Source organism: Rhinichthys klamathensis, unplaced genomic scaffold (assembly GCF_029890125.1).
Source record: "Rhinichthys klamathensis goyatoka isolate OS25496 unplaced genomic scaffold, OSU_Roscu_1.1 h1tg000687l_1, whole genome shotgun sequence".
NCBI classification, from domain to species: Eukaryota; Metazoa; Chordata; class Actinopteri; order Cypriniformes; family Leuciscidae; genus Rhinichthys; species Rhinichthys klamathensis.
Genome location: NW_026607115.1, coordinates 1,563,533 through 1,581,497, shown reverse-complemented (window position 1 = coordinate 1,581,497; position 17,965 = coordinate 1,563,533). Strand labels below are relative to the sequence as shown.

At 38.2% G+C, this 17,965-nt stretch overlaps 1 protein-coding gene across 2 annotated transcripts in view; it reads left to right on the top strand.

The window, feature by feature from the left end:
- The first annotated feature begins 7,101 nt into the window (after positions 1-7,101).
- zgc:66447 (SLAIN motif-containing protein-like) overlaps positions 7,102-17,965 on the top strand; it is a 28,186-nt gene continuing 17,322 nt past the window's right edge. Inside the window, exons 1-2 of one of the 2 annotated variants that reach the window (XM_056241999.1) lie at positions 7,102-7,264; positions 8,702-9,259. In XM_056241999.1, the coding sequence (XP_056097974.1) occupies positions 8,706-9,259 (554 nt within the window). In that variant the 5' untranslated portion in view covers positions 7,102-7,264; positions 8,702-8,705. The remainder of the gene's footprint in view (positions 7,265-8,701; positions 9,260-17,965) is intronic. The other variant, XM_056241998.1, reaches the window with a different exon arrangement.

Here is a 17,965-nt window from a genome sequence, read left to right as displayed (position 1 = left end):
GAGAGAGAGAGAGAGAGAGAGAGAGAGAGAGAGAGAGAGAGAGAGAGAGAGAGAGAGAGAGAGAGAGAGAGAGAGAGAGAGAGAGTGGGAGTGAGAGAGAGAGAGAGAGAGAGAGAGAGAGAGAGAGAGAGAGAGAGAGAGAGAGAGAGAGAGAGAGTGATGAATAATGCCCATGATGTTTATTCTACTCTTTAATGTTATAAATAAAATGTTTTAAAAAATTAGCCAATCACCACTCCAAATTAACACATTTAAAGGCCTATCTCACTTTTCATGAAGTTGTTTCAACTTTTGCTTTTTAAATCAGAAGAACAAAATAACTCTCAGAAAAACGAAGGAAAAAAAAAAAAACGACTTTTCACATAATGAGTGTTACTGTTGTTTTCATTGATGTTTTCATCAAACTGTAGGCTACATATTTGTTAGCATCTTAAAAATAGCATTTTAGGGTTTCATGACCCTTTAAGGGCCTAGAACATTTCCTTAAATTGAACACAATATTCAAGTGAAGCCAGAACAGGAGAAACCTTCCCTTTATCTAACTTCAGTATAAGCCTGGCAGCTGAGCTTTGTATAATATGAAGGCGGGATAAAGTAATCCCGAGTTACAGTAATCCAGCCTTGAGGAAACAAAAATATTAATCACTGTCTTCAAATCCTTTACTGATAAAAACGCTCAATTTTGCAATGGATCTGAGGTGATAAAAGCCACTTTACACCACTGAATTGATTTGTTTATTGAATTCATCGTTATCAAAAATCACTCCCAAATATGCTAGCACGAGCATGAGAATTCACAGATAAAGGTCCAAAGACTATCATTTCTGTTTTCGATTCATTCAGCATAAGACAGTCCAACAAAGAGTGCATGTCATAATTTTCACCATGCGGTACAGCTGTGTATCGCCCACATAGAAATGATACGCAATATTATGCTTCAGAATTTTTTTTATCTTAATGGAGCAAATACAACGAAAACAAAAGCGGGCCCAACATTGATCCCTGAGGTACACCACAAGTTCATGGTACCATAGAGGGAGAACAATTTCCCAACCTCAACCGAATTTTCTTTTTTCAGAAAGATACGATTTAAATCAGTTCAATGCGGTTCAACCAGTTACTTAACCGTTCAAGCAAAACGGCTTGGTCAATGGGGTCACAAAAGCCACACGGAGATCCAGTAGGACCAGATTTGCAGAGTCAACTAAATCCACAGCAAACAAAAGATCATTCAGTACCTTAAGCAACACTGACTCTGTACAGCGGTGCTGTCTAAAACCAGATTGTCTAATAAATCATTGTCACTTAAAAATGCAGACAATTGATGGAAAACATCCTTTTCCGACACGTAAGATAAATGGTAATATATCTAAAATATATGGATCTAGACTGGTCTATTAATTTAAGGCTATTAAATAGCAGTCCTAAATTTTTCATAATACAAATAAGTTAGCAAGTTGGTATGAGCCACCACAGTAATAATACAAATTGTAACGGAATACCAGACCTGATTACCATCAAATGCACAGATGAAGCAGGCGAGTAGAAACAAAGTCAGAGTTATTCATGATTGATGAATATTGACAGTCCTTTCGTTTGGTAGCTTGGGATGTGACGGTGACCTGTGAGTGGAGGAGACTGGAAAGCATACAGACGGTTGGGATTGATGAGTATGGCAGAGCGGGGAACAGGTGAGGAAACACAGGTAGGAATATACAAGGAATACGAGGAGATCTCAGGAGTGTGACTGGTGGGAAGTTGGAACCCACAGGAGAACACAGGTAAGGAGTCTGTGACCCACATTTAGTCCAGTCATTTTATGAAAAAAGGTTGAACAAATTGCAACAGAAGTCCTCAATATGTCCTAAGTAAGGAAAAAAAAAAAGCCCAGAAGAATCCCATTAGGGGAAAGTTTCGAAAAAGACCCAAAATATAGCCTATTCATACGCCTATTCATTCTGTTTCTCACGTGAATAGGGTAAAAATTGTAACCTTTAGATATCACCATGAAATTTACTGAGTTGATTACTGACATCAAGACAAACAAAAAATGTATTACAAGTTATTTGAAATTGTTTGTTAACATGGGCAAACAGTGCATAATCTAATTATGTATGTGCTAATTTGCATAAATAACACAACATATAAACGTGGACTCAAAAAAATGATATGTTGGCTTTACTTAACTTTTTTATGTAAACAGGTTCCACCGGTTCCACATAACTATGTTTCGTTAAACAAACATAATATGTTCATGTAACTTCAACATCATGGAATTTGGTCATTTTAAGCGACCCAATTAAACTCTGAGCTAATGAGTTAATTAAGTGAATAACTGAGTGATGATTGAGCATTATTGAAGACACCTGATGTTAACAAGCAGAATCTCTGAAGGAGAAAACCGGAATGTTTAAGTCACCATTATGGAGATAAGTATTTGTTTTAGTTGGGCTCTTGACCATTAACTTATTAACTTTAGATTTTGTTTGGTTGCTGTACATGAGTTATAGCAGCCAGATGAACAATGAACAAAGGAGATCTGATGGTGTTGGTTGTGATTTAACATAATCATTATTTCACAATCATTTGACCTCAATCACTGAACTTATATTGAACCCAATTTCTAAATTAAGTTAACCTTACTGTCATTGTAGAGCATACTATTTTTAGGCTTTTCAATGAAATTCAAATGATCAAATCAAGAAATAAAAAATAAACTTCTTAAAAAATATGTTGAGTAGGCACACACAGACATCAAGAATCAGCATATGAATCTCAGCAATGGTGACAAACAGATCATAAGCTCATTATTTATTCATGCAGCAATGCATGATGGGAGCCATGAATGAGTTTTGATTGGTGGCACCCAGAATGCACTGTAACATGCTTTATAATTGTCACCATTGTTGAGATTCACAGGCTGATTCTTGATGTCTGTGTGTGCCTACTCAAAATATTTTTTAGGAAGTTTCTTTTTTATTTATTGATTTGATCATTTGAATTTCATTGAAACGTCTAAAAATAGTATGCTCTACAATGACAATGCTGCTATTATTCGTAAGGTAAACTTAACTCAGAAATTCGGTTTAATATAAGTTCAGTGACTCAGGTCAAATGATTTTGAAATAATGATTATGTTAAAACACAACCAACACCATCAGATGACCTTTGTTTATTGTTCATCCGGCTGTTATAACTCATGTACAGCAACCAAACAAAATCTAAAGTTAATAAGTTAATGGTCAAGAGTGCAACTAAAACACACACTTATCTCCATAATGGTGACTTAAACATTCCGGTTTTCTCCTTCAGAGATTCTGCTTGTTAACATCAGGTGTCTTCAATAATGCTCAATCATCACTCAGTTATTCACTTAATTAACTCTTTAGCTCAGAGTTTAATTGGGTCGCTTAAAATGACCAAATTCCATGATGTTGAAGTTACATGAACATTTTATGTTTGTTTAACGAAACATAGTTATGTGGAACCTGTTTACATAAAAAAGTTAAGTAAAGCCAACATATCATTTTTTTGAGTGTGTATAGCCAGGTGAAATGTATTGTTGAATCTTGTTGACATATAACAGTAAAATACTTAATTTTGAATTAGAATCAAAATCAGTTGAGTTTGCTTCTGCTGCAATTTGTTCTAGGTTGACCCCCATTTTGAGTGACTGAGAAGTGTGTGCTTGAGTGAGCTGATGATGGACAGGTGCAGGAGATTAGGATCTGGAGAGAGAGAGCGCTGGGTGTGTTTGACGGAGTGACAGAACATGAAAATGAAGTGGTATTTGGGGTTAAGGTAACGTAAACTACGGCTACCATGATAAATACACAATGCTAACATGAACTGTTATCAAAACATATGACGCTGATTCTGATGAACATCATGCCTGCATGCAAATCTTCTGCAGGTAACACACGACATACAAAAAATTCAATTTATTGGTAGCTTACCTTTCGGTAATTCCATGACTTACTTACTGACTAACTTAAGTTTGACCGTGCATGCCTGTAATTTCATTGGCTCTTTATAAAGAAGAGATGGTGATATACAACACGCACCAAGTGAAGAGCACAGTAGGCCTATCATCTGACGGGACAGGAAAGTTTGTTTTTCTGAGGTATTTCTTAACAAGTGAGCAGACACTTTCTCATGTACGCTTAATTAAAATAAAATTACAATAAATTATAGGCAGGGAATTATAGGTAGCTAACACTGATATCTGAAATAGCGTATTATTAGTTGGAATTCACTAGATCTGAGACCTAAGACATAGGCCTAAACTATCATTTTTACACTGAATGTTTCAGAGATTAGCTTTTTAGGATTTTTTATACTAGCCTACTTTAAAGCAGCCCTTTCGATCCCAGATAACATCACCCACATTCAGACACACAAAGTCCACTTTTTATCAGTCCTCAGTCCTCTATGATGTCATCACACACACACACACACACACACACACACACACCCCTCTAATAAACTGCATTGTGTCTGATGGCATGTTTTCCCTCAGCTTGCTCAGTCTGGACCCGATCTCGATCACTCGTGCCTCTACATGTCAGTGCTTCACTGCTGTCTGTTTCTCCAGCTTTCAGCATCAGTGATTTCCCGCAAACTCTGCAGGTCCATGATTACGCAACGCTGTAATGACAGAGAACTAATGTATAGTTCACTACACACTGTAACCTACTGCACATGAGATACAGGAAAAAGTCAGAGCAACAGTTACCATGGCACCAGTATTTAGACGTGTCTTGCGAATTAATTAGAATAAAAGCTAAATGTCGTGCTAGTCTAATACTTTTCGGGGCCCGTGAATAACACTGTGTATTTCAGGCAAGATGAAAGAGTGTTACTGGAGACATTAAAAAAACTGGTTTTGTTTTTAAAGTCCCCCTGTGGTTAAAATCGAGCTTTTAATGTTGTTTATATGTAGCCTATGTTTTTTTATATGCTTTAAGACAAACCAAAACCATGTGCAAATCGCTGGTGTCTCTGACATCACAAACCTTGTAACCAATCAGATCAATGTGTGATCGTGAACGAGTGGATCTCTGAGCGGCTGTGAGTGAGTGGAGGCGGGGCTCATTTACATATTCAAAGAACTGCGTTTACTAAATGAGGCAAGGGTGTCGAGTTACATTCAAGCTATTTTAAGGCATGAAGTTTTTTTTTTCCAAGGAAAAAACATTTAAATATGTATATTGGTGATCAAAGATGTGTTTTAAGGGATGCAATTATTGACTACAGGGGGATTTAATGCATAGTACCATTATGCATGTATAGTTAGAGGGGTTTGAAACGTAAATATGCATTCAGCCAAAAATACACACTTCAAAACATAGTAGCTACTATAATAACCCAATGACTTTCAGTGTGTGTAATGAATGGCCAGAAGTGTAATTGGAAGTTAATTCAGATTTTGTGCTGGATGTCCTTTTTACAATAGCATGTTTTAAAGCATGTGTCATTTTGAAATGCAAATATAAAGGCCTCTAAATTATCAACACGATCAAAACGTTGTTGAAAAACCTGTTGTTCACGATCTACTTCATGCCTTCTGTTGTCTGATTGATATTTTTTAGCAAATAAAAGCCTTTTGATATTTTTTAGCAAATAAAAGCCTTAAGTGAAAACTTCTACCTTCAGCTCGTGCTTACGTGTCTTTTTGCTGTGAAGTCTCCACTGATTTTTATAAAGCAAACGTAAGAATAATTTGCATATTGTAAGTAATAGCCTATTTTAAGATACAGATCATGTTCATATAGCCTATGCGATAATGCGAGTATCAGATCCATCAGGCTTTTGAGGAATGTTTATTTGTTCCTCTCTCAATCATCATTGTATTGCATATGTTTTAAAGTACAAAGCTTTGATCATAAAACTAAGAATTTAAATATCATCTTACTAAGGCGCAGATAGGCTAGTGACAACTGATAAATGTGCATTTCATGTGATATAGGCTACTGTCACAAAGTCACCAATTTCACTGTAAAAAAAAAAAAAAAAAGGTCACAAATTTCATCGTACTTTTTGGCCATATAAATATCAGCAACTGCACCAAATGGTGTATTTTTGCTCAGTTTGGGCCTCTGAATATTTTTTTTTTCTTCCTGCATGTGAACTCCATATTCTCACATGAGCCTTTAAAGCCTCATGTATATAGCCTACATTACACAAAAAAACCTTACAAAAAACGGCAATATGCTTACATTTTTTTAAACATACATTCTGTCTTAAGTTTCAACAAACGGTTCCATTAAAAAAAAAAAAAAAAAGCCAAAGTATTACATCGTAATGCAGGCTTCAGGTCCTTTGAAAGAAGAAGACCAGTATTTTACCTATATAAAACCATGCCACTGGTCTCAGTTCAATAAAAGGACACTTGGCATTGCATGTTGTACAACTCACAAAGTTACATGAAGTATAGCCTAGTGTATAGGAGCTGTATGCAAAAATTCTGTATGGATCACCATGTGGTCAACTACAAATTGTCAAAATGTGCCTAAACAACTAGGACAATGCATGGTGTAGTGTCCCACAATGCAATTCATTTAATTTCTTGTCAAAACATTTCCTCCTCCAACATTGCCAAAGTGACAAAAATGTAGAACACTTTTTTTGTGTGTTGAGTCTATTGTTGCATAATGGCTGTGCTGTTACACATTCTTACAAAAGTAAGCACTAGGTAGGCAGTGTTCAGTAACTTGCACACTAGTATTTTATTGTAAACAAAAACATTTATTTCGATCTACTACAGCCCTACCAGCAACATACAAGGCCGGACTTGTATACATATTTATATATATATATTATTAATTGCATTTTTATTGCATTTAATAAGAACAAAGCAATTCAAATACCGGAGTACATATCATATAGGCCTACATGTCAGGGGTAAACAAAAACAAAGAAACCCGATTAAAAAGCTGCAGGGTACATTAGTATCGTGCCTCCACCTGCCGGACAGACCCTGTTACTGCAGTCAAATACCACAAGCCTCCAGTAGGCGGAGCTACACTTCCATATATGGTCAGTTCTCTTACTGCAGTGGGCGGGACCTTTCATTCGATTGGTTCAACGGGTGTCAATCACCTCAGGTCGATAGCAAACGAGCTAACTAGCTCCACACAGGCAAAATACTGTCTGAAACATAACAGCGAAAAATCGGCTGGTTACTTATTTTAATGTATATATTTATTTTTTATATATCGAAACGTTAGATCGGAAAATTGCAGAAACTGGGGCGAAAGGAGAGGTATGTTGATTATTGTGTCAGTAATAAGTTAATTGGAAACAGTAGCTCAGCTTACACGCTACTAGACACAAACATATTAGCTTAACGCTGATGCAAATAACTACATCAATATTTCGGTGTTAATGAACACACACTCGTTAAAGATATAAGCATCGTTTAATCTCTACAGAATTATTCACGTTCTGTAAGTTCTTTCATTAAGTATATCATTGTTAGTTTAAATAAACCTAATTTGTTTGCTGGGTTATTTATTTGTTTTGCTAACTTGTGTGCCGTTGTTGTTGTTGTGAACATTTTATTAATATTATGTGTATATAGTATAACATAGCTGTCGCTCTATATGGCTGTATTAACCTTCTTGTTTAAAAAGCTCGCAAGTCTAACAGATCTAGATGCAACCTTTAATTTCTTGAACATCTCTACAATAACATCTATACACGTAATATTTGTTATGTTTACTATTCAATAATCATATGTAATTTAATTTATAATGATAGTAATAATGGTAAAAAAAAAAAAACGATTTAAAGGGATAGTTCACCCAAAAATGAATTTTCTGTCATAATTTACTCACCTTCATGTTGTTCCAAACATGTTTGAGTTTCTTTCTTCTGCTGAACACAAAAGATATTTTGAAGAATATGACAAACCAAACAGTTGATGGAGAATATTTTCTTTCCCATACTATGGAAATCAATGGGGTTCATCAACTGTTTGTTTTGTCATATTCTTCAAAATATCTTTTGTGTTCAGCAGAAGAAAGAAACTCAAACATGTTTGGAACAACTTGATGGTGAGTAAATGACAAAATCGTAATTTTTCGGTGAATATCCCTTTAAGTGAGCACAGTCTAACAAGTGTGTGTAAAATAGATTCCCGTGTAAGTTTGTTAGACACACGAGAAGATAAAGCCCTTGTTTGCGTTGCTGAATTGTTGTTTTTGGCTGTGATCAAACTGCAAACATAGAAGCCTCTGCATATTAGTATCGGAGAATAAAACAAATAATGATATTAATAAATAATTTGAATTTTGTTTAAAAAAGTTGCAGTTGATTTTTGTGTGTATTAATTATTCTTACTTTATTAACTAGGCTACCTAATATTTCTATTAAATACTAGGCTACTCATAAAGCACCTCAAAACAGTTTACAAACTGCCTATGTATTAGTGTACATAAATAAATTGAACGGTAGTAAAGAAATGAAGAAAATCCCCATTAAAGAAGCTTTGTGAAAAGCAGGTTGATTAATTTAGTTGGTTTTCTGTAGTACAGTTGTCAACATTTGAAGTGGATCGAAACCTTTCATCAAAGTTATACGTGAATATTGAACAATACCCGTTCTTGTCTTAGGACAACTTTGATGAAGTTTTTTGATCCACTTCAAATGTTGACTACTGTATATTTGATCATTTTTCTTGGTTTATTTCGCTCTGTAGGAGAATGGTCGTCCCTGATGGTGGAAGTGTCATTCAGCCAGCCGATAATGGTGACGCCGACGGGACGATGTCCAGTTCAGAGCCCGAGTTCGGGCCGACCCTGACCACAGCGGAGCTCGAGGAGGTCCGAAAGCTTCAGGAGCTGGTGCGACGCCTGGAGGTCCAGAATCAAGCCCTGCGCAACAGGGGCAGCAAACTAACTAACAGCAACCTCACCACAGGGAGTAACATGAACAACCTGGACGAGGTCATGGACACGTCCCCCAGAGCAGAGGATGCTGGGAGCTCGCTGTCTCCTCCAGCGGGCAGCAGTAGCAGCGAGGACATGTCTCCGCTGCCCGACGCCTGCAGGCCTGAGGACGAGGACGGGTTCTTGAGCTCACCGTGTGCTTCTGGCTCCAAACACACACGGGCACGCTTTAGCCCTGGTGCGTCTCCAGAGGTCTGCGATTCAGAGGCGCTGGGAGCGGGTCACGCGGGCATGGACCAGTCCGCCCTGGACGAGGTGGATGTACTTGACTTGGAGACGTGTGCTCAGGCCGACGATGAAGACAGCTGGTGGGTTTATTGATCTTTCGGTAACACTTTATTTCACCGTGTCCTCCTTGTTACACATTATAGTAATGATTATAAATTATGCATAATTAGATGCGTCCACTAAACCAAACCCTAACCCTTATAGCAGGGGTGGCCAGTCCTGTTCTAGGAGATCTACCTACCCACAAAGTTCAGTTCCAACACAATTATCAAGTGCTCATGAAGATCTTAAAGGGATAGTTCACCCAAAAACGAAAATTAGCCCATTATTTACTCACCCTCAAGTCATCCTAGGTGTATATGACTTTCTTCTTTCAGACGAATACACTCTGAGTTATATTAAATAATATCCTGGCTCTTCCAAGCTTGATTATGGCAGTGAATGGCTGTTTCTGTTTTGAGGTCCATAAAAGTGCATCCATCCATCATAAAAGGCTTGCGGTTAATAACGGCCTTGTGAAGCAATACAATGAGTTTGTGGAAGAAAAATATCCATATTTGGGGCGGCAGTGGCTCAGTGGTTCATGTAGGTTGCCTACAAACCGGAAGGTTGGTGGTTCAATCAATCCCCGGTTCCACCTGACCAAGTGTCGAGGTGTCCATGAGCAAGACACCTAACCCCAGCTGTGTGTGTGTGTGTGTGAGACACCTAACCCCAGCTGCTCCCGACGAGCTGGATGGCGCCTTGCATGGCTGACACCGCCGTCGGTGTGTGAATGTGAGGCAAAATGTAAAGCGCTTTGGTGGCCATTGGGTCTGTGAAAGCGGTATATAAATGCAGCCCATTTACCATATTTAAAATTGTATGAAGTACAATAACTATCTTCTGGCCAAACGAAAATACGGATTCCACTTAAGTCTAAAGCGCAACTGCTGATATTTACGCACTACACTTCCTCCAGATGTCACAAGTTGCGCTTTAGGCGTAAGTAGACTGTAATTGGCCGGAAGCTAGAATTTTACTTTGTAACGTGTTAAATATGAATATTTTTCTTACACAAACTCATGGCTTCGCTTCAGAAGGCTGTGTTTCTGTGTTCATCATAACATATGTGATGTGTTTTGTATGTGAATGAAAGCCCAAATTAAAAGAAAGCGATTTTGTGATTTGAAGATGAACCCAAAGCCTTATGAGCTTGGATGAGTAAATGTGATTTATTGTGAGATCTTGTGACTACTGTCATTCTGAATGTAACAGCGATGCATCGGTGAACGTGGCCATGATTTGAGAGAGTGGGATCCTCCTGTATAAACACGGGACGTCCAGTGGCATCTCTAGACTCAAAGTGGAAGCCTGGCCTTGCCATGTTAGTGCCGGGCTCAGTAGCTGTTCTTCTCTGTGGTTGAGCTGTTTTAAATCCACTTTGGATATTAGGGAAGGTCAGGCTGAAAGGTGCAGTGCCAAGGTGAAGTTTTGTTCAGCCCAATGAATAAATGTGTGGCTGCGTGTCAGTGAGGAAGGATCAGTGCAAGAGGTGGTTTTGCATTAGGGTTGGGCGATAAACAAACAAACTCATCTCGGTATATTTTGGCTGAATGGCAATGTATAGTATATCTTGGCATCTTCTACTTTTTTCTATTTGGATAAAAATAGTTAAAAAAAAACCTATTTAAAAAAAAAAAAAACAGCTTTACACAGCTGCCATTTATTTACAAAAAATATTTCACATTAAACTGCCCAATGTTTTCCTAGAAACAGTGCTCATGCTGAAGGCTATGAACTATCGTGAATGTAACCATGAAGGCTGTGTTATACATTGTGCAAAAAAAATTAACAACATTCTTAGTCATAATTATTGTGCTCTCTGTTTACTGAAGTCTAGTTTATCAGAGACTCGCTTGCTTAAGGCTCGTCCACTCCTGACAGCAAAATGGAAATATTTGCAAGACTTTCTAACATTTACAGTGGAAGAATATACCTGTGAAATGTGTTTTTCTCAGTGCATAACTTACGACATCTCAAACGCATTAAAGGTGCAATGTGTAACATTTTTGAGTATCTATTAACAGAAATGCAATATGACATCCATAACTATGTGTTCAGTGGTGTATAAAGAACTTACTTAATAAACCGTAATGTTTTTATTACCTTAGAATGAGGCATTTATATCTACATAGGCGCGGGAATCCCCTTCTATGAAGGTCGCCATATTGTGACGTCATGTTTCTACCGTAGCCGACAGCGAACAAACAGCGTTACAGAGCGCGTTTCGTCACTACATTGAAAAAGAAGCCGCAGGAAGCTAGAAGAAGCTAGTCATAAACACAGTGAGTAGTGACTTTTCCCTTGTCAGTGGTGTAAATATGTAGTTGGATTGTTTCATGTAACTTAATTCTTCTCCCTCGCTGTGTTATGGCTTTGCTATGTGGGGATAAATGTGCTGGTTAAGTTCGTGAGACAGCTGATTAGTAGGCTACTCTTGTCATAGACCGTAAAACAGTTACAGGAATCACCAACCCGTCGATCTTGGAAGCATTTTAAGTCGATCGAGTTTCCAAAATCAGAGAAAAAAGCCTTTGTGTGTAGTAAGTGGTGTCTAGGGGATGCGGAGGCGCCCGCGCTGTTACAATCACGTCATTTTTGCCGCACGCACCTTTGGGCTCATGCGGACGCGTCGAGTTTAAACAAGGCTTAGCGCTTTAACCAGCTCAGCCACAGTAACAGCTCATATTAGCCAGCTAAACTTTTACTACCCTGTTAGAAAAAATATATTGTTGCATAGTTTCATGTGGTTCTTCTCCCTCGCTGTATTATGGGTTTGCTGTGTGGGGAGAATGTGCTGGTTACGTTCGTGAGACAATCAGCTGATTACTATTATTATATTATGTAAGGTGCATTGTGTAATATTTCTGAGGATCTATTGACAGAAATGCAATATAAAATCCATAACTATGTTTTCAGTGGTGTATAAAGACCTTACTTAATGAACCGTTATGTTTTTATTACCTTAGAATGAGACATTTATATCTACATAGACGCGGGAATCCCCTTCTATGAAGGTCTGAAGGTATGTTTCTACCGTAGCCGAAAGCGAACAAACAGCGCTAAAGAAACCTCATTGCTTGACTTACTACTCTCTGCTGCTGACTCAGACTCAGACGACTACATATTTTGTCTTACGTCGGCCACCGTAGCTTCTCATTCGAGTTTGAAAACCGAGGGATAGGCCGCGAGTGACTGACTGTTTGCAATTTGCAATCTCACCACTAGATGCCGCTAAAAATCCCACACTGCACCCTTAAACGGCACAAGTAGTCAGAGCATCTGACGCGGGGAGCCCTTAGCATAAAGCATGACTCAGGTTTAGGACAAATTGGATTACGCACATTCCTCCGCGATTTTTCAGATGCACTCGTAGTATCAAACTACAGCATATCTACTGGATTTCCTCATCCCATATTGTTTATACAAATATATTACGATATAGCGTAGAAACTCGATATACTTTCTAAAATAATGTTTCTGAAAAAAAATTCTAAAATGAACAACTAACACTAATGAAGCCAAAGTGTGATCTTGGGATACTCGCCGAGACGGGCATTGACAGAATTTTGTGTACATTTGTCCTTTCAAATGCAAGAAGACCGGAAAGAGAATTCAGTTTAGTATTCGCATGAGGCTTTCTGAGCGCTCGCTTCTGATGTGTGTGCACAGAAAACCACAATGACCTGCCCTTTCGCATCATCTTGCGCTTGACTGTTTAAACTGGCAAGGCGTAAGAACACGTGCAAATGATAAACGTTTGTGACTAAAATGTAATCTATTTCAGAATGTCTTTTGCGGTGAAAGCTGCACCTGCATCTCATGTTAAGCACTGAATGAATAAATAAGAGGATGACATCCAGTGGAAAAGACTAATAATAAGATATTATATCTTATATATTATAAGCAGGTATTATGTTCAGTGTTTGTGGAAAAAGATCTAGAGCGGCCCCCGACTATTTTTCTAGTCGACTAGTAGACGTTCATTTATGCCATTAGTTGACTAGTCGCACATTTATGTATTCATTTAATTATTTAAAGCTGCAGTCCGTAACTTTTTGGGTTACTTTTTTTAGAGCAAATACATAACTAGCCAGTGTTAAAAACTAGCTTCGATTCAAAACGGTAAGCTTGTAATAATGTCTTTAATTCCAGTGGTACTGGTGGATTTCCGCGGGAGATTCGAGCATGTCTTTGCGTCATTACGTCACATCTGTACACACATCTGTACACACACATCTGTACACATAAAGGAGTCTCGGCTAGTAGACTATATTGCGTGTGAGGATGCAGGAGGTGGAGATTTATAGCCTTTTCTCACAGCACTTGATATAATTAAACATTAATTTGATGGCGGATCCAGAAAGGTTCAAACGACAATCACCAGTGACAACTGGAGATTCACCCGTTGTAAAATGCCAAAGACTTCGGAGGGGCTACAGGAAAAAAGGGACCGCAACCGACCCATGCGAAAACAAGGATAAATATCTGAAGGGTATTAAATGTAGTCACAAAATGCTGATGTTGTTAACATTAACAATTTGAAAACAAAGTATAATTTGCACAGTTTGACGTGATATGATAAGCGACCGTTAGATTTAATCAGCGTGATTTACTGCAATGCTTTTTTCCCTTAGTTGCTCAGAACAAAAGCGGATGTTACTTGTTCAGATGACATTTTCCGGTGAAAATCTTATGTTGGTCATACTTCCAAAAAGTAGAATATGTGATTCTGAATGCCAGTATCCACACCGGCGCGGCGACTGACAGCCGCACACTCTCCTCAAAACATTGTGTTCATCCGCGCTGTGCCGTGCCGAGGCACAACCCACGTAAAGTTGATAATTCCGCAAATAACTGCAATTGCAGATTCCGAACAGAGATGGCGACAAAGAGGAAAAATACGGACTGCAGCTTTAAATTAGAAAATGGTTTGAGTTTCAGGTCTAAGAAAGAATATTACATGTAATGTAGTTCTACAGAGAAATACTAAACCATAATAATGAGCCTTTAAAATATAAATTAAGCACTCAAACGATCGGATGATCTTACCACAGCGACACTGGCAAAGGTAATGACTATGAATCTGTTTGGAAAAAACTGGAAGGACAGTGTATGAACATTTTAATAATTTATTGATAAACTAATGTTTTCTGAATCATTTTAGCTGCAAAGATGCAGTTGACGACACTGACTCGCCATCTCCACAGTATAGCGGACTCGTCCATGGAGAGAAATGGACGTAAAGTTAAAGGTCGTGCTGTAAAGCGTGGTACTAGTATAATATAGCTTCCACACTCTGCATGAACACTTGGATATTATGCGGCTAAAAATAGCACACATTTATCTAGGTTAATGTTGGTGTGAGGCGTTAGCGTGTGTTTAATATGTTTGAGATCATGAATGAATGATAGGCAAACGTTTGGATTTCTTGCCCAAAATAATTACCACAAGATCAAGCCGTTTTAACAATCTGACTTTGCCAATAGGTTGGTTTCACGTGACGTCACGCTGCTGCATCGCGAGAGCGTGAAAATTCAGATGGAGGGCAGGAAGTGAAATAGCTGAGGATCTGCCATCAATGTTTTGTGTAATTTACGCGGCGGCTCCAATCGTTCTAATCGAGAAAAGGGAAAGGGTTTTTATAGAGTACCAAAGATTGTCATTCATAAAGGTGAGAAATGTAAAAAGCTCACAGAACAACGCCGTAAAAAGTGCATTTTTAACCTAACATTACGTCTGCGGTTTGGGAGGAGCAGAGTCTGTAAATGCCGTGTCTGCAGTGACGGTATGTTAGCTAGCCAACGTGTTTTTTTTGTGTCTGTGTTTATATAGCATTAGGTTGCCGTTCAGGGGATCAGTGGGAATGGGACATTAAATGATCAAATTAGACTCAATACGGACTCTCCGCAACGGTTTCCTCTATAGACGTATTCTCCATGTTTACTTCCTGCCCTCCATCTGAAATCGCCCCGCCTTCCCCCGTCATCATAATCACGTGACTGAAACCCAGCTATTGCTTAAGAGTTTTTTTCCGCGACTAACCAACTAATAAATATTTGGTCGACTAAGCTTCTTTTCATCGACGAATGTTTAGTCGACTATTAAGGTGCAGCTCTAAAAAGATCGATTTTCATAAATGTATTTATTAGGCTAAAGGCCCTTGCACACTGAGTCCGAAATTTTCGTATGCGTTTTTTCGTATTCGCGATTCTGTGGCTCTGAATTGTCAAAACACCATTCAAACTGCTTGCTACGGATGCGGAAAACGCAGAAAATCAAACCCGATCCGATTTTTTTTATGACGGATGAAAGTTTTGGTGCAAGCGTGATTGACATAACGTGAGGTCGTATTTATTTTTTAACGTGCGAAAATTTCGGACGCGAATTTCAGACTAAAGGCCATTGCACAGTGCACACTGAGTCCGAAATTTTCGTATGTGTTTTTTCGTATTCGAGATTCGGTGGCTCTGAATTGTCAAAACATCATTCAAACACCATTCAAACTGATTGCTACGGATGCGGAAAACGCAGAAAATCGAACAGGATTCGATTTGTTTTATGACGGACGAAAGTTTTGGTGCAAGCGTGATTGACATAACGTGAGGTCGTATTTTTTTTTTTACGTGCGAAAATTTCGGACGCGAATTTCAGACTAAAGGCCATTGCACACTAGGGCTGGGCAAAAAAATCGATTTTTCGATTAATCGTTTTTTTAAATGTGGTCGATTCAAAATCGATTCTCAACGGGCACGAATCGATTTTTTCCATATTCAGGGCTCGCGTGCTGCGTCTTCTCACTCTGCACAAGGCAAGCGTCAAGCGCTGCAGGCGTCGATACACACTCGTGTTTAGGAGTCGGGACATGATTCACTTGCACAATCGGGCCAGCATTGCATCGTAACTAACGTTTATCATTTTCACGTCTTTTTTCAAGCAATTTTAAACTATCCTGTGCTCGCGCACTCGTGCATGTTTTTCATTGCGTGCACATACAGCCTAAATCCGCCTCACAAACAGCTCGCCAGTAACAAAAGTTCTTTTTCGTGGATTATATCGCTTTAACAGTTAAAAACACGCAAAATGATGTCAAAACTCTGGTCTTGGTGAGTAACCTCGTAAAGACAGTCGGTTATGTCTTAAATAAGCATAAAACGCGTGTGACAGACAGTATAATGAAACAGTAATGGATCCGTGCACTGGTTCTTAAAGTGAACGCAGCCATATGTGTCTGTCATTAATTTTGTTGTCAAAACAACATAATATAGCATTAATTGTAAGGAATCAGAATTAATAGCCTATGTATTTAATTCAGTCAGGACTAAAAGACTATCCAGTGTTATTTTACATTGGATTACTTTATTCAGTTTCTGTAGTATTTCTGACTTACCCAAAAACTTTTCTTTTTATGTCTCTTTATTTGTGTCTTTAGGCCTATTCTATTGTATTTATTTGTGCTACTTTTTTCAATTTAATTCAAAGATTGAAATCAAGCTTCCATGTGTTGCATAAACTCTTAACAAAAAAATTACCCCATTGTAAAAACAAACATTTAGGTGAGATCAATGTAATTAAAAATTGTCTAAAAAATGATAACTGATATTTAGACTGAGATTTGTATTACATCTATATTCATTATAGTCGAATCGAGAATCGAATCAGGAATCGAAATTCAAATCGAGAATCGAAATCGAATCGAGAATCGAAATCGAAATCGAATCGAACTGTGAGCTTGTGAATCGAATCGAGAATCGAAATCGAATCGAACTGTGAGCTTGTGAATCGAATCGAGAATCGAAATCGAATCGAACTGTGAGCTTGTGAATCGAAATCGAATCGAATTTGAACATCTGAATCGATACCCAGCCCTATTGCACACTGAGTCCGAAATTTTCTTATGCGTTTTTTCGTATTCAAGATTCGGTGGCTCTGAATTGTCAAAACATCATTCAAACACCATTCAAACTGATTGCTACGGATGCGAAAAACGCAGAAAATCGAACAGGATTCGATTTTTTTTATGACGGACGAAAGTTTCGGAGGCAGTGTGCAAGCGTGATTGACATAACGTGAGGTCGTATTTATTTTTTAACGTGCAAAAATTTCGAATGCGAATTTTGGACTCAGTGTGCAAGGGCCTCAAAGGCCGTTCTTTTTAGTCCATCTCTTGTATTTTATTCTGCATTGATTTGTTTAATTAATAGAGAATTCCCCAAATAAAACAATAATAAGCAGCTAATCTCTCTAATGCAGCTTTAATTGTAAGCAGAATAATCCAGCCACAATCCTCCGGTGGATTGGATTGGCATTGGCCAGCAATTATCCTCTCCGTATGTGCATATCTGCTGCTTGAGGTTAATAGAGCCCTGTTTGTAGCAGCATTGGGTCGTATCTTTGGCACGTGGTAAGCAGCTTTTGGTGGATTTATGCTTCATGTGATACTGCTCATTCTAGACGGTGAAAAAAAGAGGATTGTTTTGACCTGGATGTGGACTGACTGACTAGAACGGTTTTTCATAGGATCCATTATATAAAGCTGCGGTGTGTCATTTTGTTTGGCATGTTGTTAACATCGTCTCTCATATATCAGTTTAATGTGAAGTAAGTCATCTAAATATGTACCAGTAAAACATTTATTGGCAGTTTGTTGTACTGTGTCTTTCAATATGCCTTCTAATGTTCATTCATGTTTATTTCCTGCTAGTCGTAAGACTTTTTCATATTAGGAGTAACAGCACAAAGCT